Raw genomic sequence first — 26,914 nt, 5'->3', positions numbered from 1 at the left:
TCTCTCCCGGTTGTTGCTCCACCATGTCCGGGGGGTTTCTTTAGGGTTGATGCATTCCTCCTGCAGGTAGCGAGTGAGCTCCAGCTCGGCTCAAACACTCTTCGGGATGGTTGCAGAAGCAGTGCTTGTCCGGGACTTTAGCAGGTCTCCGAGCATTTATTTATTTATTTATTTATTTTTGCCGCTGGTGGCAGCTCTGTCTCAGCCAAGGACTCTGGCTGCGCAGCAGCTGACGTACTGAAAACCAAAGCGCTCCCAAAGGAGCGAAGTAACGTTTCGTTTTGATACCAGTGCAGCCATCCTTCTCAACATGCATCATTGAGTTGAACCAAGTTCAGTAATCGCTGTGCCCATGATGCAGCGCGGTGGGCTTCTTCATATTACGATATTTGATTTTTGCGGTTACCGCGACAGCCCTACTTCCGCCTACACAGTTCGGTGCGGTTTGCGTTATGCCTCAGGCTTTTGGGTCTCATGGCGTCGGCTATTTCAGTGGTACCACTCGGCCGTCTACACATGAGAGATTTTCAACGCTGGGTGGCTTCTCTGGGTCTCTCTCCAGTGCGCCACAGAGCGCGCAGGGTGACGGTCTCTGCAGCGTGCGTCGCGGCGCTCCGCTGTTGGCATCACCCCTCCCTCTTGGCACAGGGGGTGCCTTTGGGGTTGGTTCTCGTGAGGAAAGTGGTCACGACAGATGCGAGCATGTCAGGTTGGGGGGGGCTCCTGGAGGGTCGCTCTGTCAGGGGTGTGTGGAGCACAGAGCTCTGGGGGACACACATAAATTATCTGGAACTCCTCGCGGTCTTTCTGACCCTGAGGCGCTTCCTGCCTTTTCTCTCCGGCCATCATGTCCTAGTGAGAACAGACAACACCACGACTGTGGCTTGTATAAACCACCAGGAGGGGCTGCGCTCCATGCGGTTACACACGCTGGCACGCAGACTGATCCTATGGTGCAGCAGGCATCTCCTCTCAATCAGAGCCACCTATGTCCCGGGTGTTCTGAATCGGGGGGCGGATCTGTTGTCCAGAGGGACACCCCTGTACGGGGATTGGAGCCTGCATCCAGCAGTGTTGGAACAGATTTGGATCCGGTTCGGCACAGCCGTAGTGGATCTTTTTGCCTCCAAGGAGAATGCTCAGTGTCCTCTGCGCGACCGAGAAGCTCCACTCGGCGTGGACGCGCTGGCGCACGACTGGCCACAGGGACTGCTTTACGCTTTTCCCCCAGTGGCCCTGATACCACCCACCTTGCTGAGGGTACGAACCCAGTGCCACACTCTCATTCTGGTGGCCCCATACTGGCCAGCCATGCATTGGGTGGCAGACATTTTCCAGCTCCTGGAGGGCCAACCTTGGAAACTGCCGCTTCGCAGGGACCTGGTGTCCCAAGCGGGAGGCTCGATCTTCCACCCTCATCCAGAACGGCTGGCCCTGTGGGCCTGGCCCCTGAGGGGTGCGGGCTAGTGTCAGCAGAGCTGCCCCAGGCAGTCATTCGAACCATTCAGAATGCTAGGGCCCCCTCCACTAGGTCCCTATATGACTGTAAATGGAGGGTGTTTGAAGCCTGGTGTCAGGGCAGTGAGGTCTCACCCTTCCAATGCCCAGTGAACGTCATTCTGTCTTTCCTGCAAGACTTGTTGGATGGGAAGAAGGCTTTCTCCACCATTAAAGTGTACCTAGCAGCCATTTCCGCCCGACACTTGGGTTTTGGGAAGAAACTGGCAGGTCAACACCCCCTGGTGTGTAGCTTCATGAGGGGCGTGCGCAGGCTTCTCCCTGTGTCTCGACCCCTGGTGCCCTCATGGGATCTGTCCTTGGTGCTGTCGGCCCTCTCCGGGCCTCCATTTGAACCTATGGACGGCCTGGACCTTAAGATCCTGTCTCTTAAGGTGGTGCTACTCCTGGCTTTGGTATCTGCAAAGCGAGTTAGTGACTTACAGGCTCTCTCTGTGCACCCATCCTGCACCCAGTTTGCACCAGGTGACATGAAGGTGTCCTTGAAGCCCAACCCTGCCTTTGTGCCTAAGGTGGTGGGCTCCTTTTCTCCTATTATCCTCACAGCTTTCTACCTGCCACCCTTCTCCTCTCCTGAGGAGGAGCAGTGGCACAAGCTGTGTCCGATTCGCGCGCTCAAGGAGTATGTGAATCGGACGGAGAACCTTCGCAGGGGGGACCAGCTTTTTGTGTCATGGGTGGGCCTCGTAAGGGGAAACCCGTCAAAAAGCAGAGGCTTTCCCACTGGATTGTGGAGGCTATTTCTATGGCTTACTCCTGTCAGGGCATTCAGGCTCCTGTTGGGCTCAGGGCCCATTCTACTAGGGGCCTGTCTGCTTCTTGGGCCCTTTTTCGGGGGCTGTCAATCCAGGAGATTTGTGCTGCAGCAAGTTGGGCTTCTCCACTTGCATTTGCACGCTTCTATAAGCTTGATGTTTTGGTCCCTGCAATGACTCACATGATTCTGAGTGTGGGGTCTTTGGCGGGCCAGGACGTATCCCTGTAGGTTGGTGATCGCTGGATAAGCTGTCTGGCAATACGGGAGTCTCCATATCCAATAGTGAGACATCGAAACGAATGTTAAGAAAGAGAACTTTAGGTTACTGTCGTAACCCCGGTTCTCTGAGTAACATGAGTGAGATGTCTCACCAGTCAACCCTTCTTGCTGGGCGAAGCGAGAGGAGGTGTTTATCTTGAATAGTGCGTGCGTGGGGACGCTTGCTACTTATAGTAGCAGGGGGACGCGTACGTCACGGTCACTGGCCAATCAGGATTGGCGTTTTGAGATAAGTGCTTCTGAGGAATCCGCGGAGGGGCGTATCCCATAGTGAGACATCTCACTCATGTTACTCAGAGAACCGGGGTTACGACAGTAACCTAAAGTTTTTATTATTTAGAGAGAACAAAATCCAAACCTACATTGCCCTGTGTGAAAAAGTAATTGCCCCCTGAACCTAATAACTGGTTGGGCCTCCCTTAGCAGCAATAACTGCAATCAAGCGTTTTCGATAACTTGCTACGAGTCTTTCACAGCGCTCTGGAGAAATTTTGGCACATCCATCTTTGAAGAAATTGTTGTAATTCAGCTTTATTTGAGGGTTTTCTAGCACGAACCGCCTTTTTAAGGTCATGCCATAGCATCTCAATAGGATTCAGGTCAGGACTTTGACTAGGCCACTCCAAAGTCTTCATTTTGTTAATCTTCAGCCATTCAGAGGTGGATTTGCTGGTGTGTTTTGGGTCAATGTCTTGCTGCAGCACCCAAGATCGCTTCAGCTTTAGTTGACGAACAGATAGCCGGACATACTCTTTCAGGATGTTTTGGTAGACAGCAGAATTCATGGTTCCATTTATCACGCAAGCCTTCCAGTTCCTGAAGCAGCAGAACAACCCCAGACCATCACACTATCACCACCATATTTTACTGTTGGTATGATGTTCTTTGTCTGAAATGCTGTGTTACTTCTACGCCAGATGTAACGGGACAGTTACCTTCCAAAAAGTTCAACTTTTGTCTCATCAGTCCACAAGGTATTTTCCCAAAAGTCTTGGCAATCATTGAGATGTATCTTAGCAAAATTGAGACGAGCCCTAATGTTATTTTTGCTTAACAGTGGTTTGCGTCTTGGAAATCTGCCATGCAGGCCATTTTTGCCCAGTCTCTATCTTATGGTGGAGTCGTGAACACTGACCTTAATTGAGGCAAGTGAGGCCTGCAGTTCTTTAGAAGTTGTCCTGGGGTCTTTTGTGACCTCTCGGATGAGTTGTCTGCGCACTTGGGGTAATTTTGGTCGTCCGCCCACTCCTGGGAAGGTTCACCACTGTTCCATGTTGTTGTCATTTGTTGATAATGGCTCTCACTGTGGTTAGCTGGAGTCCCAAAGCTTTAGAAATGGCTTTATAACCTTTACCAGACTGATAGATCTCAATTACTTTTGTTCTCATTTGTTCTTGAATTTCTTTGGATCTTGGCATGATGTCTAGCTTTTGGGGTGCTTTTGGCCTACTTCTCTGTGTCAGGCAGCTCATATTTAAGTGACTTCTTGATTGAAACAGGTGTGGCAGTAATCAGGCTTTGGGGGTGGCTACAGAAATTGAATTCAGGTGTGACACACTGCAGTTGGGTTATTTTTTAACAAGGGGGGCAATTACTTTTTCACACAGGGCAATGTAGGTTTGGATTTTGTTCTCTCCCTAAATAATAAAAACCATCATTTCAAAACTGCATTTTGTGTTTACTTGTGTTTTCTGTGACTAATGGTTAAATGTGTTTGATGATCAGAAACATTTTGTGTGACAAACATGCAAAAGAATAAGAAATCAGGAAGGGGGCAAATAGTTTTTCACACCACTGTAGTTACCATTTGGGGTTAAGATGGCTGCCACAGATAAACATTAACAAACACAAAAATGGCAACAAATAGATCAGTTTTCCTGATGTTGTGCTAAAATTTGCGAGCTGTGAGTCATTCACAACACAGAGTCTTAGTGCTAAAAGCTCACAAAATTACATGCATCATTCCCTTAACGTTTGAACAAAATTATCCGTCCCTTCAGAATGGTCAAATGATTTTCAAAGCAACGAGAGACTTATGGTCTCACAGTGTGTGGTGTCAATTCGGCATATACTACACACAAGCTGCTTTTACTCATGGACGTTCCTCGTTCACAAGGGAAATCTGGTGAGATAAAACTGAACTTTGAAGTCCACAAACATGGCGTAGGAGAAGTGTGCTGCCATCACCTCGCTTTATGACCGGCTAGATGTCACATTCAACATGTTTTTCTCCAAAAATCTGAGCAAAACAATCCAATATGTTTGAAAGCCTGGATTAATGTTTGGAGTAAACCAGAGTACTCTTAACACACCAAACAAGGTAGGATTATCTCACAAGATTATCTTTAGAGTCGTTACGGTAATCGTGTGTACATATCGGTATGATTATCCTGCCATGTAAACCAGGCATAAATCTTTTCGTTCAACTCTGCTGCAACTAGTACACTACATCATCCCTGCCCTCATCAATTAACCACACGTAATACATTTCTTTCATTGGGTAATTTGTTCTTTGTAGTAGCTTTTCAAAAGATAATACATTCAACCATCAGTTTTAGAAAAATTCATCTAAGTTTTATTCAATGGAACCACGATTTGCAAAGAAAACCTGTGCAAAACTTCCCAGTGCACTTGCCTATTTTAGCCCCCCAAAACTTTATGCGCCTAATTATCCACGAATCTTCTTTGACAAAGTTGGTGTGCTTGTTTGTGGAAGTTTATTCTGCTGCAACTGGGTGACATCTGTGGCAAAACTCAAGCTGAAGATATAACTGTAACTCCACGAGTGAGCTATATTGATTTAAATCTGGGAATTGTACAGAAACCTACATGAGCCGGAATCATTAGCTGTGGCGTTAAAAGCAAGGTAGAGCACAGAACGTGGGATTTCAGAACGCTGCAAGCCTTTTCTGTTAATTAAACAAGCACGAATGTTTCAAACCCAGCTTGAGTTGATTGGAAATATCCAGCAGAGTTTGGCGACATGGAGGAAAATTAAATGTGACAAAGGTTATATAGAAATTTCAGAGCGCTTTAGGTTCATGATTCCTGAGCGAAGCCTCCTGATTCACCACCGAGCCCCGGGCTGAAGACCGTGTGAACAAGTCGAAGCGTGCTTCATGTAAATTGCCGGACACTTTAACAGCTGGGAAAGCGGGCACATCACTTGCACTTGGTAAGATGAATCAAGCCCTCCTCATGCATTATTCACGCACCTAAAATGTATTGGGCTGCATTTCATCCTCAGCTGTCCTCATCAAGAGCCAAAGATGGGTTAGCTCAACGTGCGGAAATATTCAAAAATTGATGAGAAGAAGCAAAGTCGGTATCTAAGAATTTTTTAAAAACACGAACAGGATATTTTCTTCCCCTCTGTCTGACTTCTTCCAGGGTTCAAGACAGCTCGCATGCCTCCTCAAACATCTTAGGGTAAGAGGATTGGTTGGTAACAATGAAATCCTTAATTTATGATAAACTGCCAGACAAACGGGTTGCCGGTTCCCTGGTGGCGGCACTTAGAGGGAAGACAACAGAGAGGTGAAGAGAGGAGTGAAAAAGGCTTGTGGAAAAAGAGGGGGAGAGGGGAAGAATAGTTGGATAATTGAGTGGTGACAGGCAGATGGAGAGGCATACATAACATGAAAGGGTGTGATTATTCTGAAGGCACCGCAGACGAAATGTACACGGTCTACACATTTATACAATGCAGCCGACGCTGAGCGTCCCAGCCGGCTTTAACTCTTACGGTCTGCGTAGCCCAGGTGCAACAACACATACACACACACGCACGCACGCACGCACACACACACACACACACACACACACACACACACACACACACACACACACACACAAATATTATTCAGTCCACATTTTTTCTACTCAAACGATAATACTGCCATAAATCTTAACATTTAAAACCTCCCACTTTTCCTTTCGCCCATGTGACAGCCCACAGTGTGTCTGCCAGCAGTGCAAGTGAGGCATAAGAAAAGGGGTCGAAGGGCCCATCCATGTAAGACGAGATGACAAGGCTCTGAATTAATTAATGTTTGTAATAAAAAAAATATCGTTGGTGAAGAAAATATGTCTAACTGCAGCCCCAGGGCCTTCTGTGGTAATTAACTGGAACACAAGCCTAGAACACTCCCTCCTCCTCCTCCTCCAACTCCTCTTACTTCTTTTTCACTCCTCGCAGCTTGACTTTTTCCCTCTACACCCTGTCTACCTTGACGTCTGTTTCTCTTCGTTTCTGCATCCTTTCTTCAACACTTCCTCCGACTCCTCCAGGCAGCCCTTTCTGTCTCTTTTACCTCCGGTCTTCCTCCAATGAGGAGCGGTGATTGTGCACTTTGCCGCTCCACGCCTGCCTGAGCTCTCCGGAGACGAGAAGGGTAAAGCAGCGATATGGACAGAGAGGGAGAGAAACGAGTGGTAGGCTAACAGAAAGATAATAATCATGTTGCAACAAACTTTGGCAGAGATAGAGGATGAAAGGAAGAGAGATGGCCAAGATGAACAGCTGCAGGATTTTTTTTAAAAGGTAACGACATAGAGATGACTACATAGAGGGGACTGCATTTTAAAAACTTAAATGTATTTAACTGTAATTCTGGTATTAGTTTTTATTGCTAATACCGGCCAACAATATTGCATATCCCTTGCTGCAATGTTTGCGGCTAGAATTTGAACCTGCAGCAGGAATCACACAACCCTTACTTGTATGTGCCACCCAGACTGAAACTAGAAGGGTTACAGGTTGGAGATCAGCTGCTAGGGGTTGTCAGTAAATCTTTAGTCCACTAAAATAAAAACTAAAATATAAAACATGTTTGAACAAACAGTCATGTGGAAACAAAGAGTCGTGAAACAAGCTGCACAGAAGTGGGAGAAACCCTTGGCAACTCATGCATATCTATGGTAAAACCTTTGACCTTTGATTTTCTCAAAAAGGCAACATTTTTAAACGCACCAAAAGTAAAAGCATCACAAACTGACCCTATGAATTTCAGTCTGCTTGCTATAGCAGAAAGAATTTCTGCAACATTGTGTTTACATCCATATACAACAAGAATCTCTCTTTTTTACTTTAACCATCCACAGAACCGGTTTCCAACATGCATCACCCTGATTAAATGTGGATATTCAAATATCTGCTTATGACTCTAGTAAAAAATAACCAGAAAAAAGTTTTTTTCTAAATACTGTTTCTTTCATTTTTGCAGGTGTAGCCACACAGCTAAACAACATTTTATTATGTTGTCATTATGGTCCAAATTCCAGAAATGGCTGCCTGTAAATGGTTAATTATGGTTTGTTTTTTGTTTGTTTGTTTTATCTTTTCCACCTTTGGAAGGGTTGTCCATTTTGATCTTAAAGAGAAAGTGTGGAAGATGAAGGGTTTGGTTTTTTTTTTTTTTTTAAATTTCAGCTGAAAAAGCCAAACCCGTTAAAAGGAAGTCAAAACACACACACACACGCGTACTAAACGTGCTAATGATGTTAAACAGAGATTCACATATTGGAGTTCAGATAATCTTTCATTCAGAATCTGTTGGTAAAAACAGATATTTTCATTAGTCACACACACACACACACACACACACACACACACACACACACACACACACACACACACACACACACACACACACAAACACAAACTGGGAGCACAGTTCATTCAGACTCAGCTGGAATAATAATCTCAAAGCCGTTTCATCTTTTGAAATGCTAAATTCTCAAACTGACAGGATGGTAATAATGCATTTTTCTCAGTACACCTAACTAGTTATGAGTGTGGTAATTGAGTGCAGAGGAAACAGAAAGTGCATGCAGGATATGCATGTAGACAGACAGGACCAAAAGGGAGGAAAGAAAAACCAAAGATGATGGAGGATAAGGGTGGCACGAGGCTCAGGGAGCAAACTCTGCACTGCTTTTGTATTCAGATTTGCAGGTTAATGACTGAACACCAGCTGCATTCTGCCGAGTCGATGCAGGGTTACATGTATTTATAGCCTCGGCTGCTGTCAATCAATATTTCAAACCCAATCTTCCTTCCTGCTTTTGTGTTCTCACATCTATCCTGTAGCTTATTTCTACTTTTCACCACAGCTTCTTGAAAATTGCCACCCAGGAGCCTGTGGTTAACACAGCTAGGTATATACGTGGTATATTATTTAATTAAGACTCCTAAAGCTCTGATTCTGTTATTAAAATAATGCCAATGCTGAGGTGTTTGTCTTTGTTAGGGCGCAAGGGTCTTGTTTCTACTTTTAAGGTGAATCTACTTTGAGTGAGTCAATATTAGTGAAGCAGCCTTCACTGAGGATACCCGTGCTATTTTTGAGGCTTTAAACTTTTAATAATTGCATAAAATTTGGGGGGGGGGGGGGGGGGGGGGTAGAAATTGGCTGCTGCTGGTGGTTCACCATGCTGCTTAAGTTTGCAGACAAGACGTTAAGATCTACACAGCAGCGTCTGACTACACAAGGACCTTCACAATCGCTGTTAGAAACATACAATAGACACAAAAATACTGAGGCAATAAAATGCCCTCCGAGCTGTATATATGGGTGCCTCCTACCAAGGCAGCAAATCAACCCACATGTTTCTTATTCAGAGAATGTCTAGTTACTTGACAGGAAGTAGATATCATACCTTCCACGATAAGACCAGCATAACTTTCTGTTTGAACCAACTGCATGACACATTTCAGCTCCCCAGTGTGCACAACAAAACATCAAGACTGAAAGCAAAACCAGTCACTTGGAAGAGGGCAAACCTCTTCAACACAATTAACCCTTTATAGGGCACTCATTGAAGAATTTTAATATTTAAAATTTCAACCCCAGGGTGTTATTGTAGTCCATAACCAAAGTGTATTTCTGTTGTTACAATTTTCAAAAATATTTATTTTCATGTGGAAAATCAGAGAAAACGAAGTGATCAAATGTGGACGTTGGCCCTGTTCTGGTAAAATAAATCCCAAAATAAAACACATGAACAAGTTAAATAAACATTATTTTTGAATAATATAGATAATTATAAGACACTTTAGAATATTTTAGCTAATTTAGAACATTATATCATTGTTCAATAATACAGATTATATCACAATTATTAAACAACAGAGAATATTTTTATGAAAACAGATGATTGTAGAATATTTTTAAACAGTTATTTGAACAATAGATACTATTTCTGATCAAATACGGATTATTATCATATTTTAGAATATTTTATATTTGAAGATATGTCTCAGGGTCATCTTCCTCCTGTTCATCATCATCACTGATGGTGAGATTGGTTGGCACAATAACTGTCCTGCTCCATTTCCCAGAGAAATCTTAGTTTAAAACTGAAAATATATTCAATATATTAATTGTTGTTATTACTGTTACCATGAATATTAAGATTATGTCTAAGAAACAACAGATTTTACCTAAAAATATTAATAATTAATTTTACTTGTTTAGAGCGTGCATTCAAATGCGGCAGATTGGATGCCCATGCAATGATATCACCAACTTTATTGAGTTTAACATTTACAACACATATATATTTATTTAGCAAAACTAGTCAACCTTGTGATGTGAGAGTTTCATAAACCTAGCATTGTTAGTTTTAGAGATCTGACCGTAAACACGAGAGGAGACCGAGGAGTGTTCTGGCTCTGCAGACACAACAATATTTGGCACATTATAGCCCCGCCCTGATTGGTGGAATGGCGCCATGGCGCAAATCGTAACTAGCTTGATCTGATGATTGTTTGGGTGAAATCCCATAATTCTAAGAGTTTGTGAAAAGGCACACCAACATCATTTATGATGTGAGTGGAAGTGTCTAAATATAGAGTTTGGCCCTATTAAGCATTAAACATATTTCATCATTTAGAGCAAAAAATAAGCACCAACCAGGCAAAGACGATACGCAAAACGAACCAGGAAAACTTGTTGTATGAGGTCCAAAAGTAAACAAATGAGATTCTGGAGCCTATTTTATAAGATTATCATGGAGTACCTCCACACTTTGAGAGTGGAGAGGATGAGCGGCCTGCCATGACTCGACACCTCAACCCAAATAAGCACTTGTGGGATCAGGTGGTCTAAAGTGACCAACACCACCATGCTGGTTTAACAAGTCCTGGTGGAGGACCGGGATGCTATTCTACAGTAAAACAAGACCAGAGCGGGGGATTGTCTAACTGCGGTCATAGCTAGTTTAAAATGAATATGAATGAAGTGTAAAAATGGCCAATATGTGTTAAGTCATCTAATCAATCAGGCCTTGATACAAAACACCAACTGGCGGTGCTGATTTTGAGCAATAATAGTTCCACTCTGTTTTAGGAGTTTATTATGATATTATTTACAGTTTTGACAACAAGTAAATATTTGGATAATTTCCATAGAAAATATAAAAGTAAAATGAAAGCCATGATTTTTTTAAATATTTTTAGTGAAGTTTGGATAACCCAAAATAAATCTGCAACAAATGATGACTTACTATTATTGTAGGATAATCCCAATTTAAAGGGACGTTATCATGCAAATTCCACTTTTTGGAGTTTTCGACCATGTTATAATGTTATTTCCTCATTAAGACACCCCTAAAGAGGTTTTTAGCTTCACATATGCATTTTCCTGTTTAAGCTATTGCAAAAGGCTTGATAAACTGATGGACTGTAAACACTAACACCCAGTCTCTCTGTGTAGCTAGTGGGGGGGTTAACCTCCACAGTTGTGCAGAAGTTATTTCTTTCTCATCTAGCCTGCACTTTAAATAAAACCTAGAATCAAAAAATGGATTTTGGTTTGCTAGAGGACAGGATCCCTGTCCAGTCTTCCTGAAGAAGAGTTTAATCAGTAGAAATGATTGGATTTTATCTTCAGGAGCACTCAAAAACTGAGCTAGTATGTGACCATGATTGTTAATTCATCCAGTACCGGAGTGGGTTTTCAGATGGAATAAACCATTGTCATGTCATAGTGTTAAAACCACCCGAGTGGCCAGAGAGGTGAGTGCACCAAAAATGCTGACCATCAACCAGCAGATCCGACAGGGTTCAAGCAGTGGGAGAGTCTCTCGAATGACTAGTTTATTTTTGGCTCTCTTCCTGGCTGGGATGATGATCAGCGTGTGGAGAGTCTCCTGAAAGTTTTTTTATAAGGCTGGATGGTTGGAAGCAACCTGGACATGTGGCGCCAGCGCTGGTAATCAAAGCTGCTATCTAGATGCTAAATATTGATTCAGTATCGTAACACAAAAATTGCGATATTTCTGTGTATCGATACTTTCTTACATCCCTATTGTGAAGTAAATAAACCCACAAGACATCAGTTTAATACTAAAACTAAAACAAAATGGCTCCAGTGACAGAAGGACAACCACATAGAAGCTTACCCGTTCTCCGGAGCGTGGTCTCTTCTTTGACCTGCTGGGTAGCGCATCTTCCTTAGGGTTGGTGTCTATGGCCCAGTAGGAACCCTAAATGATGACCACATTAAATTCATATTAGCGTCCTTATTTCCAAGCTGCTCTTTCAGAGTGTTGTCATTTCCCTGCGATCGTAGGGCACACGAGAAAACTCTTCCCAACACCATTGTTAGATATTTGAAGCTGGAAGATGGAACATTTTTACCTGGAAACCTGTGATGATGACGTATTTTGTGATAAATCCACCTCTTTCTAACTCCTCTTTGCTGTGCCATCACAAGATTACAAAGGATGATCCAATTTTTAAGTGAAATTGATATTGTGCACTCTGATATTGCAATGGCAGTATGCAGCTCTAATGGATGGAGGATCTTTGTTGGGCTCTTTACGTTCAGTTTAGTCCAACAAAGCCCAGCTGCATTAAGTAAAGCCATTGCAGCCATTTGTCTTCCGTTTCTGTATCAAATCAGTTCCCTTTACTTTTGTTTTTCCATAAGACTCAATGCTGTTTCTGAAAATCCACACAAATAAAACACAGCAAACCCAAAAATTTAAGTGCACAGTTAAATCGGAGGTAATCAGTTACTTCTGGAAGTTCTTGGTTTCCTCCAGGTTGAGATTCTTGGTTTATTTTTTACATTTCATTTTTATTCGTCCCTCACAAGGAGGTCTAATGCTGCAGACAGAGTTGAAGAGATTCATCTAGGTCACACACACTTCAACCCTCAACTTCTAGCTCCCTCCTCCTCTCCTCCCTCTCTGCCTCTCAGTCCCACATCACTGAGCTGTACACAGCCAATTAACGTTAGCACATGCATGATTTAGCGTCTCCACTCTCTCTGTGGCTTCAAACAGAACGTGTACATTCAACCTCTCCACACGCTGATGACCCCATCCCTCGCCAAAGTATCGACCACTTCGATCCATGTCGTGAATTGAGGTGCTGGTCAGGTCTGAGTAAGGCTAATCAGGGGTTAGCCACTCTCTTTGTGCCTTTCCACACTATAGGCCTCCACTCAAGCCCAAGGATTTCCTGTGAATAATTTAAACCTTCTTCTCCCCCAATTCATTTTTCAATAGTATCTAAATCCCCACAGCCAGGAGAGCCCCCCACCCTCTTCCCCCAACCAACGAAATGAGCAGTTTTAAAAGTTTGTTGAAAAGTTTTAGCTTTCTTTTCCCCGCTATAAAAAGTTGAGGATTGTTTTTGGTTTTAATCCGGTGACGAGTTAAAGTGCAGTCCTTTTCAGCATTTATTAAAAACGTAATGTAAGGACAAGCTTCAGTGATCAACCTTAATTATATACTTCCCCCATCTGAGCAAGTCCTTCGATTCTGCACAAACAAGGACTTGACAAATTGTTATCAAACAGAAGTGGTCCTGGCAGAAAGGGGTTCCCAACGACGGCAGAGGCAGCGGCGGAGGAGAAACGTATCTAAAGCTTCCTGCGATTGTGTCCAAGAGAGAGAGAAGGAGAAAAACAAACTCTAATAAAGCATAACAGATGCATGAAAGGCCTTGTGTCTGAGGGTGTGTACCTACATATACTTATTATTCATTGCTCCCTGAGACAGGTTATTACTTGGGAGAATCAATATCACAGGAGCCACAGATCCCAGAGAAAGCTGCATTAGGCATTCAACACAGCTGGTTATGGAGTTACAAACTGCTTTTAAGTGCACATATTATTTATATGAGTGTGAGACAAAAAAAGTGAAAATCCACGTGCACACAAACTGCACAGGACTGAGTAAAGGCTGGAGAAGTCAGAACTGGAAAGCTCGCTGAAACAGACTTGAATTTTTAATTGCGCCGTCCACCGTAATGCAGCCTGACTTTTTTCGTCACATCACACCGCTGAGGAGACACTCACTTTTCCAGGGTCGTCTTTGGAGCGAGGCACTTTGAGGAAACACTTGTTCAAGGACAGGTTGTGTCTTATGGAATTCTGCACGGAAAAGGAAAGAAGGAGCAATGGTTATTCAGACAATAAAAACATGAAATCAACTTTTAATCTTCTTTAACAAAAGTGCATTTTCTTCCAAGTTTTTTTTATTTAACATCAGGATTAGAATCATACACAGGCATGCAGGGAGCCTACTGAGAACACCGTAGCTCCGTCAGAGTGTCTGGTCACCTCTGTTGAAACTCCATGAGAATGGGGGGGGGGGGGGGACTAGATTCCCCTGGGTCAGTTGACGGTTTCTGGGGGAGCCTATCTGCATTTTGGCTCCCCCAATTCCCTCTGAAGACTAATTTGTTGCCCAAACTGAAATGTTTCAACTTATATTAGGAAAATGTTTATAGCCCCTTGCGAGAAAATATGGTTCTTAAAAGCATGATAAGATCCTAATCATGAGAGAAACCCGCTAGCGTAGCAGCCCTGTGCAACCAGAAGAATGGAGCAAATACACCTCCATTACTCAATCCATGGGAATCTGGAAGCATCCGACACCCCACATGCAGCATTGTTAGACATAAATAGGGTGATTATATTTAATTAGATAGGTCAATGATCTTTTGGGTTGAACACATTTTTGTTCTTTTATCACAGAAATCATTGATTTAACCAGTAAAATTATTGTAGCTATTCTAAAAAAAACTAATATATTTAAAATTTTAAAAGTAATGTATTACTATGCCTTATCTTAACATTGTTTTTAATATTATTTTTGTTAATATTGTAAATCAAATTATAATTAATATTGCTTCATATTTGTAAACAAAATTAAAAAGTACATTTTTGAAGGGTTTCGACATTAAAACGATTGTAATCCCTCAGTTTTGGACCATCTATTGACATGTTTGTCTATTCTGAAACAAGATTTTAACCTGATGCCCAACGATGATGGATGGCAGAGAAACTCAAATAGAACTCAACCAACCAGACAGCATTCTAAAGACTGAGGACATCAAACAAGCCGAACGAAGCAAAACGGATGAAAAAGTTCTAACTTTTGCATACATTTCTCACAAAGCGCCTCTTTTTTCACAAGAGGTAAAAACTAATTCAGAAATGAGAAGAAAAGAGGAGACTAAAAAAAGACTAACAAATGAGGGACTACATCCAAGATGAAGATGTTATTGTCCCAGCACTCAATCTGCCTGTAGAATAATGAAAGCCTAATTGATCTGACAATCAATAGCTGAAACGTGTCTTAATATTCTAATTCTTAATGTGAAAATCTGGAAAAAAAAACTACATATTTGATCAAAATTGTTCCTATAATTTATTTAGCAGACACATTTATGCAAAGTGACCTACAATTAAATAGCTAGCATGCATGTTTCTTTGGCCTTGCAATTTATTTTGACTTCATACAGAAAACCAATTAATTTTATCGTCATCCTCAGCCGTAATTTTAGCAGAGGTTGAAATTTCCATTATTATTTTTAATAATAACTAATAAAAATGTGCATGGGCCCCTTTCACAGTGTCAACCAAGGCACTTCTTTGCCTTTTAAGCACAACAACAGTTTAATCTCCAATCCCATATGTGCACCAAGTCCCCATCAGAGCACCAGGAGAACCTAATGTGGACTTAGAAGCAGCAATGGTATTTTTTTATGGGACTGTGAGGTCCTCCCATGTTGGGGTAAAAATATGCCGTGTGCGACAGTTTTAGAGGAGTGAAATGCAAGCAGTTATGCTGCAGAAGCAGACGGTTGTATTGATTAAAACAGAGACGTATCAGTTCTGTTGGAGACATCTGAAACCGATGAGCGAGAGGGAAGCTGAAATTAAATTCACTGCAGATAGTCAGGAAGACGATGCAAGACTGGAGCCGTGATTCAGCCCGACTGTGAGGTGGGGCGGTCGTGCGGCGTCCCAGTCGGAGATGCTTTTAGTAAATACGTTGTTTGAATATGTGAAGATGTGGTCCCACTAACGCTTAGAATTCATGATCACATTACTTTCTTTTTTATTATAATGCATTCAGTGTCAGTCATGATGAAAAGTGTGTGTGTGTGTGTGTGTGTGTGTGTGTGTGTGTGTGTGTGTGTGTGTGTGTGTGTGTGTGTGTGTGTGTGTGTGTGTGTGTGCCAAAGAGGAAAAGCATAAGACCAACAACAACGTACGCTAACCTGACACAAACCTCTTCTCCCTTCAGGCTGCTGTTCTCCACTCATCTGCTGCTGCTAATTAATACCACTGGGGGGAGGGGGGAGGGGGGGGGGGAGACCGATTGGAGAATTGTATTTTTCCCCCCATTTTTCAGGATTCTTCTCAAAACCAGCTCTATCTTTCTCCTAAAAAAACACCTTGTCTTTCTGTCAGCAGGACGTCACAGTAGCCTTGTCCACCTCTGTCTCGCCCCATCCTCTTGAAGAAATGCTTGAGCGGTTTTTGCTTTACTTAGCAGGTCACTGGTCGCTTTAAACCGTCCATCAAGGGAAGACATGGCAGCTGGGTGATGGAAAAAGGCAAAGAAGAATGCCACTAGCTTGCAGACAGCAGCTAACATCTGCATCAGAAACCAAAGACTGATTTTGTTAACTTCTACCTACTTTTTGTTTATTTACACACTATTTATAAATCATCCCCGCAGTTTTCGCACACCTGTGCGCTACTTGCAGCGTCTGCACAAACTGTGTATTTCAGACTTTGCACACCCTGGCACTTTTTTTGGATGCCTGTCTTTGCTTGACTTTGGGTGGTTTCACTTTAAAATTAACTATGCCAAGAAAAAACCTTGACCAAATTTCTTTTTGCGTTAATGTCACTGTTTGGTGGAGTCACTAGTGGGTCTTTAACAGCAAACACGGTTTAATAAAAATCTTCTTTTGTCAAAGCAGCGGCGATTCAGATGCTAAAGCAGTCGTCAATAAGACCCCTCGAGAGAGACTCATGAGGATAAGGAAACCCTAAAGGGTCCTGTGATATTTGATTAAGTGTATTGATTAGGTACTTAAAGTGCTGCATAAACATGCTCTGACATGAATGAATGTATCAAGTCCCTGTGAGTCCTTAATGCTTTATATATATCTAAAAAAAAACAACAGTGGTTTATGTTAACAGTAATAGGAATACTTGTTGCCATGCGGTTCCAATTAGTATTTATAATTTCTTCACCCACTGGTGTTTAATTCCCAGGAATGTATTAGTTTATTTAACAAGCAATAGAAACACATTAAACATTAGAAATAACCCATTGTTTGTATTGCTGTGAATAAGTACATTTGGAATTAAAGCTGCTTTAGCAAATTTACAGAAAAAGCTAGGTTTTGAACGCAAACACGGTCACTGAACACTCCCCCCTCCCCTCAGGTATCTTCCCAGAGATGCTTCTACTGCAAAACCCACATTGCCAGAGGGAATGAGATAGTGCTAAACACCAGTTGCTATTTCCTAGGTCCAAATGTCTTTTGTTTTCCATGAATTCAACTGGTGTCTTTGGGGGGGGGGGGGGGGGGGGACTCTGGTAGTTTGTCCAAAAGTTGAAGTGGTAGCAGCCGGCTGTTTCTCCTTTTTGATAATATTGAGCGGAGAACCTCTCACATCAGTGGTGTTCTGTTGCAAGAGTGCGTAATGAATGCCGGACCCAGGGAAGTGCGTAAGTGCTGCAGTTTGATGAGAACAACCAGATGGTCCAGTAGTTGCTTTTTTTCCGAAATGTGTTATTTTTCCAAGTTTTTAGACAAATTTAAGAAAACCACTTCATTATATATATTTTTTCTTTTTTAGCTCCACAATATATGTATATTAGGGCTGGGGGTAAACGATTATTTTTAAAAACGATTATTCTGACGATTATTTTATCGAATAGTCGACTATTCTAATGACTATTTAGAAAATTAATCTAATGATTATTTTTCTATTGCACAATTAACAAAAACCAGAAAATCTCAAATAAATTCCTCAAAAAAATTGATAAATTCTTACTGTAAGAGAATAAACACTACAGGCCTTCCAGTTTGTATAACACTGCTTTTATTGTGTTGCGGTTGGTTATGTTCTGGTGACGTGTAGAACTTGGGAGTGCAGGCTGCTGCCTGAGAGGTGGTAGAAGATGGAGTGTCTCCATGCTGCTTTGTTTTGGTCACTTATGTGCGTGAGGCGAGTGGTCTTACGGGTTAAACCAAACTCAAGGTGATATTTTAAACTAAACCGAAAACCCACAACACTCTAAATGTAATAAAAAGGGAGATCTACACCACAAAAAAGATTAACTCTAAACCAAAACGTAACAGCTTATCCCAACGCAAGAAGCTGTTAGCGAAGATGCTAACAGTAGCTTTACCAAACATTAAGTTCAAGTTACCAAGTTTAAATAAACCAAAAACACCCAGCAGCAAACAGACCAGCACGGAGGAGAGACTGCTAGCACCAAAACAGCTCTCCTCGTGTCTGAAAGAAGCTCCTTAATGAAGGGAGAAACGCTCCCGGTGATTTTCTACATCTGCGATAGACACGAAGCAGCGCGTCTGACCCCGGAAGTTGTTGTCCGTTGCCGGGAGACGAAGGGGCAAAACAGGAAAATAATCTAGTAGTGGACGGACGTTGTTCCGGGTCTTCGGTATTTGGCGGAGATGTTAGTGAAGGCGGAGAAGAGGGCGAACTACAGGAAAAACAGGCAGATTCCTCCTCTATTTACAAACTCCTGGGGATGCAACAAGTGGGCGCGGTGCGTCGACTTCCGGATCTGACGTCGACAAATTTTTAGAATCGAGCCGTCGACTTCGTCGAGGCTTCGCTACAGCCCTAATGTATATATATCATGTTAGAATGTTGCTGTGAGGCATGAAAACTGTGTAAAATTTCCCCCCAAGTGTATTTCTTACACTTGGGGGGGAAATGTTTGTTATGTTTATGTTTTATGTTTACTTATTTGGCGGACGCTTTTATCCAAAGCGACGTACAATTTTTAACCTGTAGGGCATGTTGTGATCTGTAGGGGAAACCGGAGTACGTGGAGGAACGCATGCATGGGGAGAACATGCAACGCCACGCAGAAAGGCCACAGCCGGGTTTCGAACCTGCAACCTTCTTACTGCGAGGCAACAGTGCTAACAACTGCGCCACCATGTTATGTGTAATGCTTCCCAAAATCGTCTAAAAATAAGAATCTTCTGGGGTTTTACCATGTTTGCCAAACTCAAGTGCTGGACATCTGTCTTACAGCATACTTCTATGTTTAAAAAATATTTAAAATCTCATTTTCTCAGAAATGTTACTATGCTGACACAAATTTCCATTTAAGCTTCAAAGACTTTAATACAAATGTGAGTGCTTTTAAAATCTTTGAAAATACTGCAAAGAATTTCAAGCATTTCTAAGGTTTTCAAGCACAGGTTAAAAACCCCAAAACAAAAAAACACGGCAAATGTTTTGCTCACATCTAAGTTCTGTAAGTTTCCCTGCAGACATACAGATGTTAAAACAAGCAGGCCAAACCAATTCGTTACCCATGAAGTTATCTTTATTGTAGGTCTTTGCATCAGACAAGGATTGAGACTGATTAAACCAACCTGAATCAATTGATTTATCCAAAAAGTTTAATTTAAACCAGCAAACATGGCTCTGGTTAAGATTTTAAATTCTTTATAAAAACAAAAGGACATGCATTTCTTAGATAATCAGTAGTGTTTTATCCAAGAGTCTTATATTGTTTTGCATGTGATAAATGATTCATTTGAGCTGAGGGGTTGTGTCCAGGTAAATCTGCAAGAGTCAGTTGTAATTTGTTCCATTTGAGGAATTAGGCAGATATTTTCTTGTCCTCCTGGCTGTCTGTGAGGAACTCTGATGCGTTTTGCTCTAAAAATGTTTACCATGCCGTTAGTGAGTGAAGGAAGTGTGGGTTTCATCTGAGAGCATGATGAATTTGCTTTTGTGTTTAAGCAGCTGCAGGAGTTTGTACACATTTAAGAGAACAGTGACATAAATCTACTTTTATGCAGGAATCTGAAAGAAAAAACAATTTGAAAAAAATTAAATGCAGATTCAAGGACAAGAAAGTGCTGCGTGGGTGTGTCTTCAGGTGAACCTGCAGGTAGAAAAAGACCATCCTCCCATCCTGAAAACATCTAGCGCCTGCTGATGAACTGTATGACTGAATGCCTTTTCCCTTCATTTTCCAGAAACAGTCATCTTTCACAGAACGGGAATAGTCACCATCGATAAATAAACTGATTAGCAGCGCAGTGGAGTAAAATAATGAAATTCACCACTGCATCTTCCTTCCACCCACTCCTCGCCCTGTTTGATTAATGAGCTTTCTGGGCCTCACTGGGGCAACAGCATCACTGCCCAGCAGCAGACAGACCACACACACATCGGCAAGGTCTGCAAACATGACAGAATGGTCTTTGTCAAGGACAATTTTTTAGACAACTGGCTCCAACAACTTCGGAAACAATATAAACAGTTTTTAGCTAAATAACACGGTAGGGATGGGCAGTCATTTTTACATATTTGAAGAACTTTTAAAGAACTGCTTCGTTTTTCTACCGGCGCCTGGTATCACTCTGCTAACATGACCACTAGATGGTGGTAATGCACCAAGTAGTTTCACGTTTAAATGATCCACCATTTCTGCCGTCGTAGTTTTATTTTGAAGGGGATGAGAAATCAAAACTACAACCCTGAATAAGCTACATGTTGACTGCCTGAATGTGTGCACGTCCTTACACACTTACCACCGGACAGATTGTAATAAATGTGCTCTTTATTGGCTGTATGAGAAATGAAGAAACTAAGCAGGTAGCACTTAGCCTTGCAATTGCACAGCTGCAACTTGTACAGACCTCTGCTGCCAGGTTCCTGACTGAGACTATAAGGAGGGACCACATTACACTGTGCTAGCTTCTCAGCACTGACTCCTGGTTTATTATCGGGCGAAACTTAAGCAGGGTTTCCCTTACATAGGCGTAGCCGTGGCGGCCCGCCACGGCTGAAATCTTACCGCCACCCCTACAAGATCCCAAGTTTTATTTATTTAATTTTTATTTTTTTTTTTGCGCTGTTTCCCGAAGAAGCAGCGGGAACTACTATGTTGTCGCTTGTGATCACAGCCGGCGGGCAGCAAGAAGAAAGGAGCAGGCAGAGCAAGGTGCAGTTACAGCACAAGTTACTGAGTTTAAAATTAGAAAGGTAGCAGTGGATATAATGCATTTTGGTTTACATGTTTCAGTAGCGTTAACATAAACGAATGTTGACGATCTTGACAGGATTTCCTCCAGTGCTTATTAGGCCAGGTTTTCCTCCCCCCACCAGGCTAATCATCACTTATTCATGTAAAATGTATTTATTTTTTAGAGCCTGACTTTAACTGCATCTAATACTGTATTACGGCGTGAGCGCAACAGCGACAACTTAAGATCGATGCGTGAGCAGCGTGAGAGGTCGGGTGTTTTCATCTGAACCCTTAAAACCTCCAGCAGGCTACGCTGCACTATTGACGTGTTAGCGTGCGGCGCTAACAACTTAGCGACGTGACATGTCTCGGAGAAAGCGTAAAAACATGTTGGACGCTTCTTCTGAAGCGGGAAAATAACGCTTCTTCTTAAGCAGAGCATGACGTCGCCTCGGCTCGTTCACCCTCTGCTGAGCCGGTACCGGACTGGGCTCGATAACTGACCCAGCACAGCCACTGGGTCGTTGGAGCTGCCCCGTGACTGCCTGATGGAAATCCAGCGGGTTTCAACAGACTCATAGTTTCTTGTTTTTGCTGGGGACCCCCTGTATTTTACCGCTCTCTCCTGCAGTCTTCCCCTATTAAAATTTAAAATGATTCTGTAAAATCCGTGTATCAATAGAAACAATTTCTGCCTCTGCCAGCTGCAGTAAATGTAGTCTCCAAATAATAAGAGGTGCATTCATCTGTGTATCTCCTTTGATCCGCATTAGTGATATTCTCAGCACCAGAACAGTGAAGCAAAGAAACAGATTCCTGAGTTTGTTAGTAATTTTATTTATTAGGTGCATCTAAACTGTGCTATTTTTCTCTGAAATGAGATCAAATCAGTGCTTCTATGGGTTGTCTCCAATCTGCACTGGAAAATTTTACTTTATTTAGAGACGTGTCATAATTTCTCCCCAAGCCCCCCCCCCCCCCCCCCCCCCCCGGAAAAATTACTAGGGGAAACACTGTTAAGATTCTTCTGTATGTGTATAGGGCTCTACAGGGCAGCTCTCCACCATATCTGGCAGCATTACTACACGGGGGTATCCCCTCTCAGGGCATCTGCTCTGCTGGGCATGAGTTGCTGGAAGTCCCACACTCCAAACTGAGATTGAGGGGGGACCGGGCCTTCGCAGTAATGCCACCAACCCTTTGGAACGAGTTCCCTCTGCAGTAAAGCAAGCTTCATCTCTCCATTTTTACTTGTTAGCTTTCCCCCAAAACGATCTTTTACACTGGCTTATTGTTTTTATTTTGCACTGCTTTTAATGTTGTCACTTGTGTTTATATATGTATTATTCTTATGTTATTTTTACCCTTTTAATTCTTAGGATGTCTAGCTATGTTTTTATCTACAATCGTGTTCAGCACCTTCCATCAAGGTTGTGAAAGTTGTTATACAAATAAAAAGTGGTTGGTTGGTTGGTTGGTTGGCTGGTTGGTTGGTTGAGACATAATTAAAAGCAGGGATTATTAGCTCTTATGTGTGAGCATCATATGCATATATTGCCGTGGTGGTGTGTAATTTCATTGCACATAGTTGAAAGGAAAAACCTCTTAGTTTAAGGTGTTTTAATCTTCCAGTCAAATGCAGCAACAAAGTTGGTTGATAAGGAGGTATAATGACCAATGCACATGCGTGTTTGTGCGTAAATGGTGGTTAAAAACGCTGACGGTGTAATTTACAGCTCCTAACTCCGACTGCCAAAATGTACAACCTAAACACGGCCAAGTTCAGGAAACATTCAGCTAAAACAAAACGGAAGAATTACAACCTAATGTGATTGACTCATGATTTCATGACTCGTGGTTGGAGCGGAGAATGTTGGCCAGGATGAAGAACCCCATCGTGTGTACAAATCAACAAAACATCCCAGACGGTTACTACCCACAGTGAATGCCACACACGTGTTTGGTCTTAAAGAGTCTGTAGATTTACCGTATTGTACGATTAAGTAATCAGTTTTCTTTGACTATGATTACGCAGACAAAAATGCACCTGCTTCTGTTCACTGTGCAATCTATTGTTTTATGTGCATCTTTAGACTGCTGAAGATTTAAGAGTTCTGTTGCAAAAAATGAGGTCAAACTTCCATTTAAAAAAATTTTCTTACAAACGCGAGGCTTAATGAACGTGCATCCTACTTAAACAACATTTAATGCTGAATGTCCTGATGTGTGAAGGGTAGATGTGACTTTACATGATCTGCAGCATCTTGGACTGGCATAATTAGTTACATAAAGTAGGCAAGATTAGCGTGGGTGACTTCTAGAATAAATCCAATGTGATTTAATGTGATGTGTGACCAAATAAAGTCAATTATTGGAAACTTGCTTTTGGGTGAACAGGACAAAGGAGTAAAAGAGAAATGGAAGACTAATGTCAACATGTGTGGATGGATCTGTTTGTTTTTGACACATAAATATAATAATAATTTATTATCTATGCAAATTAGACAACTTGATTTTTAAAAACAAATGTTATTTTTTAAATGATTAACTTTTATTTCCTGGTTTAGTTCAGAGGTCCAGCGCACCTTCGTAAACACACCAACTAGCTGTAAATGCAGCTCAAGTTTAAACTGGAAGAATGCTTCATCCAGGAGGAGTGAGACTTTGACTCAAGCGGAGGAAGTTAAGCACCTTGGTGTCTTGTTCACAAGTGATGGTAGGATGGAGCAGAAGATGGACCAATGAATTCAGGCTTTGTCAGCAGCAATAAGGATGCTGCTTCATCGTGGTAGGATGGAGCGAGCTGAGCTGAAAGGGAATGGTCTTTATTCGTGGTATTCTTATTTTATATTATACATATAAATTATATTTTACATGTATTTTAAATATATCTGTGATCATAGAGAGGATGGATGGATGGATGGATGGATGGATGGATGGATGGATGGATAGTTCCTATGTAACAACTTGAGTAAAAAAAATTAAGTCATGGTTGTTTAGAAAAATCGACAATATCCTGGTCTTTTTCCAACATGTTTTATTTTTAGAGATGCACCAAATGACCCAAAAGTGCATTTTCAATTTTTGGCCAAAACAACACCGCTGAAACAGACCGTCAGGTGAACCCCGTTTTCGTTTCATCTCACTCCACCCCCAACTTGCTTTTTGCTTTAAAAAAACAGTACAATCGTCCCGATTTCAAAAGTAAAGTTTTTCCCCTTTTAGTAATGTTGTTTCATTACGATCGCTGGAATATTCACATCAATGATGCGATGCATTTTTTACTTTCAGGTTCACATCTACTGCATCTGCCCGGCGGTTTTTTAAATTTTTAACAGGGTTTGTTCGCGCTTTCCATGGGGTGGCCCTACAAAGATTTACCCGCATAGATTTTAATGGACCCGCGTATGAGTCATAGCATCTAGGTCCCTCTGAAAACCCATGTAGGGTCCATTAAAATCTATGTGGACAAACCCTGTTGGCACTCATATGGTTTGCCCATATATATCCATATGGTGCCCAACTTATGCAAACTGGTGGGAGAAGACCCTTGAAAAAGAACCTTTAAAAAGTGCAAAAGGAAAAGAATCAAACAAGATATGTAAAGTGATGCATTCATCAAACAAGCAGACATAAAAAATTATTTCTTCTACAAAATCTGTTCTGCTGTGTCCTTCATCTGATCCAAGAACTCACTACTAATTACAACGAACAAGGTTTCATATAAGTTGAGCTAAAGAAAAAGCAATTTTTAGTAAATACTTGCTTTGACTTGTCTTTTTTATGATCAAACTATTGAATTCACAAATAATTACAACAAAACTCTCCAACTGTCTTACAACTGCCCATAATTCAGTTTGGATAAGGAAAGAAAAATGTGGTCATGTTGAAAGGGTGGGTCTTTTTCAGTATCCTACAAACCTCCAACATTAACACTCATTTGATCTCCAGCACTGACACGGACCCTAGATTAAATCATCCGCCATCAGATTTGCTGTTTTGGGGGAACAGAAGTCTTCTCTGCTATAAGGAGGGAGAATGATTAAAGCTGCTTAAACTTCACAAGACGACCTTTAAAGGATGAGTAAAATCAAACGTACTCGTCCGCTGCGGCTTTCTGAGATGGACTGTGAGATCTGAAGCCTCGTTAGAAGGATAAACGGTTTCAAATATGAAATCAAAGATATGCCAAGCATGGGAGAATGTGTGTGTGCGTGTGTGTGTGTGTGTGTGTGTGTGTGTGCGTGCGTGCGTGCGTGCGTGCGTGTGTGTGTGTTGTGTTGATCCCTCTAGAATGTTAGCTCAGATGTGTGCTTGCAGAGAGACTGGAGTCAAAGGGCAAAAGGTGTGCTGGTCTAGGTATTAACCTCAGTTAACAAGTAACACACACACACACACACACACACACACACACACACACACACACACACACACACACACACATCCATGTAGCAATGTTCAGGAAAATCCAATGCCCTACAGACATGGGCTGTGGTGGTAAAAAGTCAACTCTTGTGCAGGAAGGAAAACAGAGATGAGAATTTCTGAGGAAAGACAAAGACAGAAGATTTCATTACCTTTCACCACGCAGTGCATAAAGAAAGGGTAAGATACGGCACGGTTTGAAGGCAGAGGAAAGGGAGCTGCAAGGAGGGAGGGAGGGTGCAATACAAAGAGACGGAGCAGGAGTCGGCTGGAAAAGGGAGTTTAGGGTGCGTGCACGTATGGACAGGTGTCTTAGATGTGTGTGAGTCTCCAGGGTTCTGAGCATCATGGAGAAGCCTTATTATATCCTGATGGTGACGGTGTGACAGAAGCTCCATGAGTGTGCAGGGCTGGATAATCGTCAGTATTTTAAAACCGAGTTTATACATACTCATTTCATTTGACGGACCCTCCCCCACCCTCTGCACTCCACACACAAGTCATCTATCTATAAGATCAGAGGTAGAGTATTCATGCACAGTGCATTTCTGTCTGTGTGTTGCCATAAGTGTGAGTGACTGTGGACGTGTGCGATGTTGCACAAAACTATGTGAGTATGAGTATACTGGTGTATGCCTCGTCTATGTGTGTGTGTGTGTGTGTGTGGGGGGGGGGGGGGGGGGGGGGAGTACATGTAATTGGCCCAAATAAAAACGAAAACAAGGAAGAATAAGGGTTGCTGCCGCCTCCAGGGAACCTGTGAGTTTCTTCAAAACAACAGTAGTGAACTAAAATGAAGTGCATTGTTCCAACCAACCTGCCCGGCTAAGGGAAATGCACCTTTAGCCAGCGTTGGCTGAGCTTTCAGCCTGTTGCACTTCAGTTAAGATTTCGTGATTTTATTTCCAAAGATTTAAAGTAGTGGCTGACTCGTTTAATCAATACATTGGCAATGGTCGCTTGTAAGTCATTCTAGAGGGAGGAACATACCGGTGCACCACTTCTCAGACCTAAAAGTTGATCTTCAGACGACAGGTTTTGGAGTCTTATTTCCTGAAATTTGGAAATCTCGCCCCAGACTAGATAACAGAAACATGGCTCTACCATTGACTTGCAACGTTGATGTTTTATCTCCACAAACAACACAAGCCTGGTGGAGTTCTGCTGTGTGGTGAAGATGCTAATGCTAACAGTTAGCCTAAACTAGCCGAGACATCCGCTGCGGTTTCCTGAACATTAAAACAACAACAGCCTCCCCTGTCGTGAGTCAAGATTGAGGAGACCATGAATGCTAATTCAGTGTGACGGATAGATCAGTGAGGATTTTCAAATCCTAGAGTTACACCATCTATTTTCTAGCAGAAGCTAATGTGGGAAATAGTTGGAGACCATTCTCACGTTCAGCCTGCATGACACACT

At 42.2% G+C, this 26,914-nt stretch overlaps 1 protein-coding gene across 4 annotated transcripts in view; it reads right to left on the bottom strand.

The window, feature by feature from the left end:
* Positions 1 to 26,914, bottom strand: part of LOC107390712 (forkhead box protein J3) — a 96,375-nt gene that overhangs the window by 27,305 nt on the left and 42,156 nt on the right. For all 4 annotated transcript variants that reach the window (XM_070544659.1, XM_070544660.1, XM_070544661.1 and 1 more), the window contains 2 exons: positions 13,867 to 13,941; positions 11,960 to 12,043 (listed from right to left, as the gene is read on the bottom strand). In XM_070544659.1, the coding sequence (XP_070400760.1) occupies positions 11,960 to 12,043; positions 13,867 to 13,941 (159 nt within the window). The remainder of the gene's footprint in view (positions 1 to 11,959; positions 12,044 to 13,866; positions 13,942 to 26,914) is intronic.

Source organism: Nothobranchius furzeri, chromosome 15 (assembly GCF_043380555.1).
Source record: "Nothobranchius furzeri strain GRZ-AD chromosome 15, NfurGRZ-RIMD1, whole genome shotgun sequence".
NCBI classification, from domain to species: Eukaryota; Metazoa; Chordata; class Actinopteri; order Cyprinodontiformes; family Nothobranchiidae; genus Nothobranchius; species Nothobranchius furzeri.
This window is presented reverse-complemented; position numbering and strand designations above follow the sequence as displayed.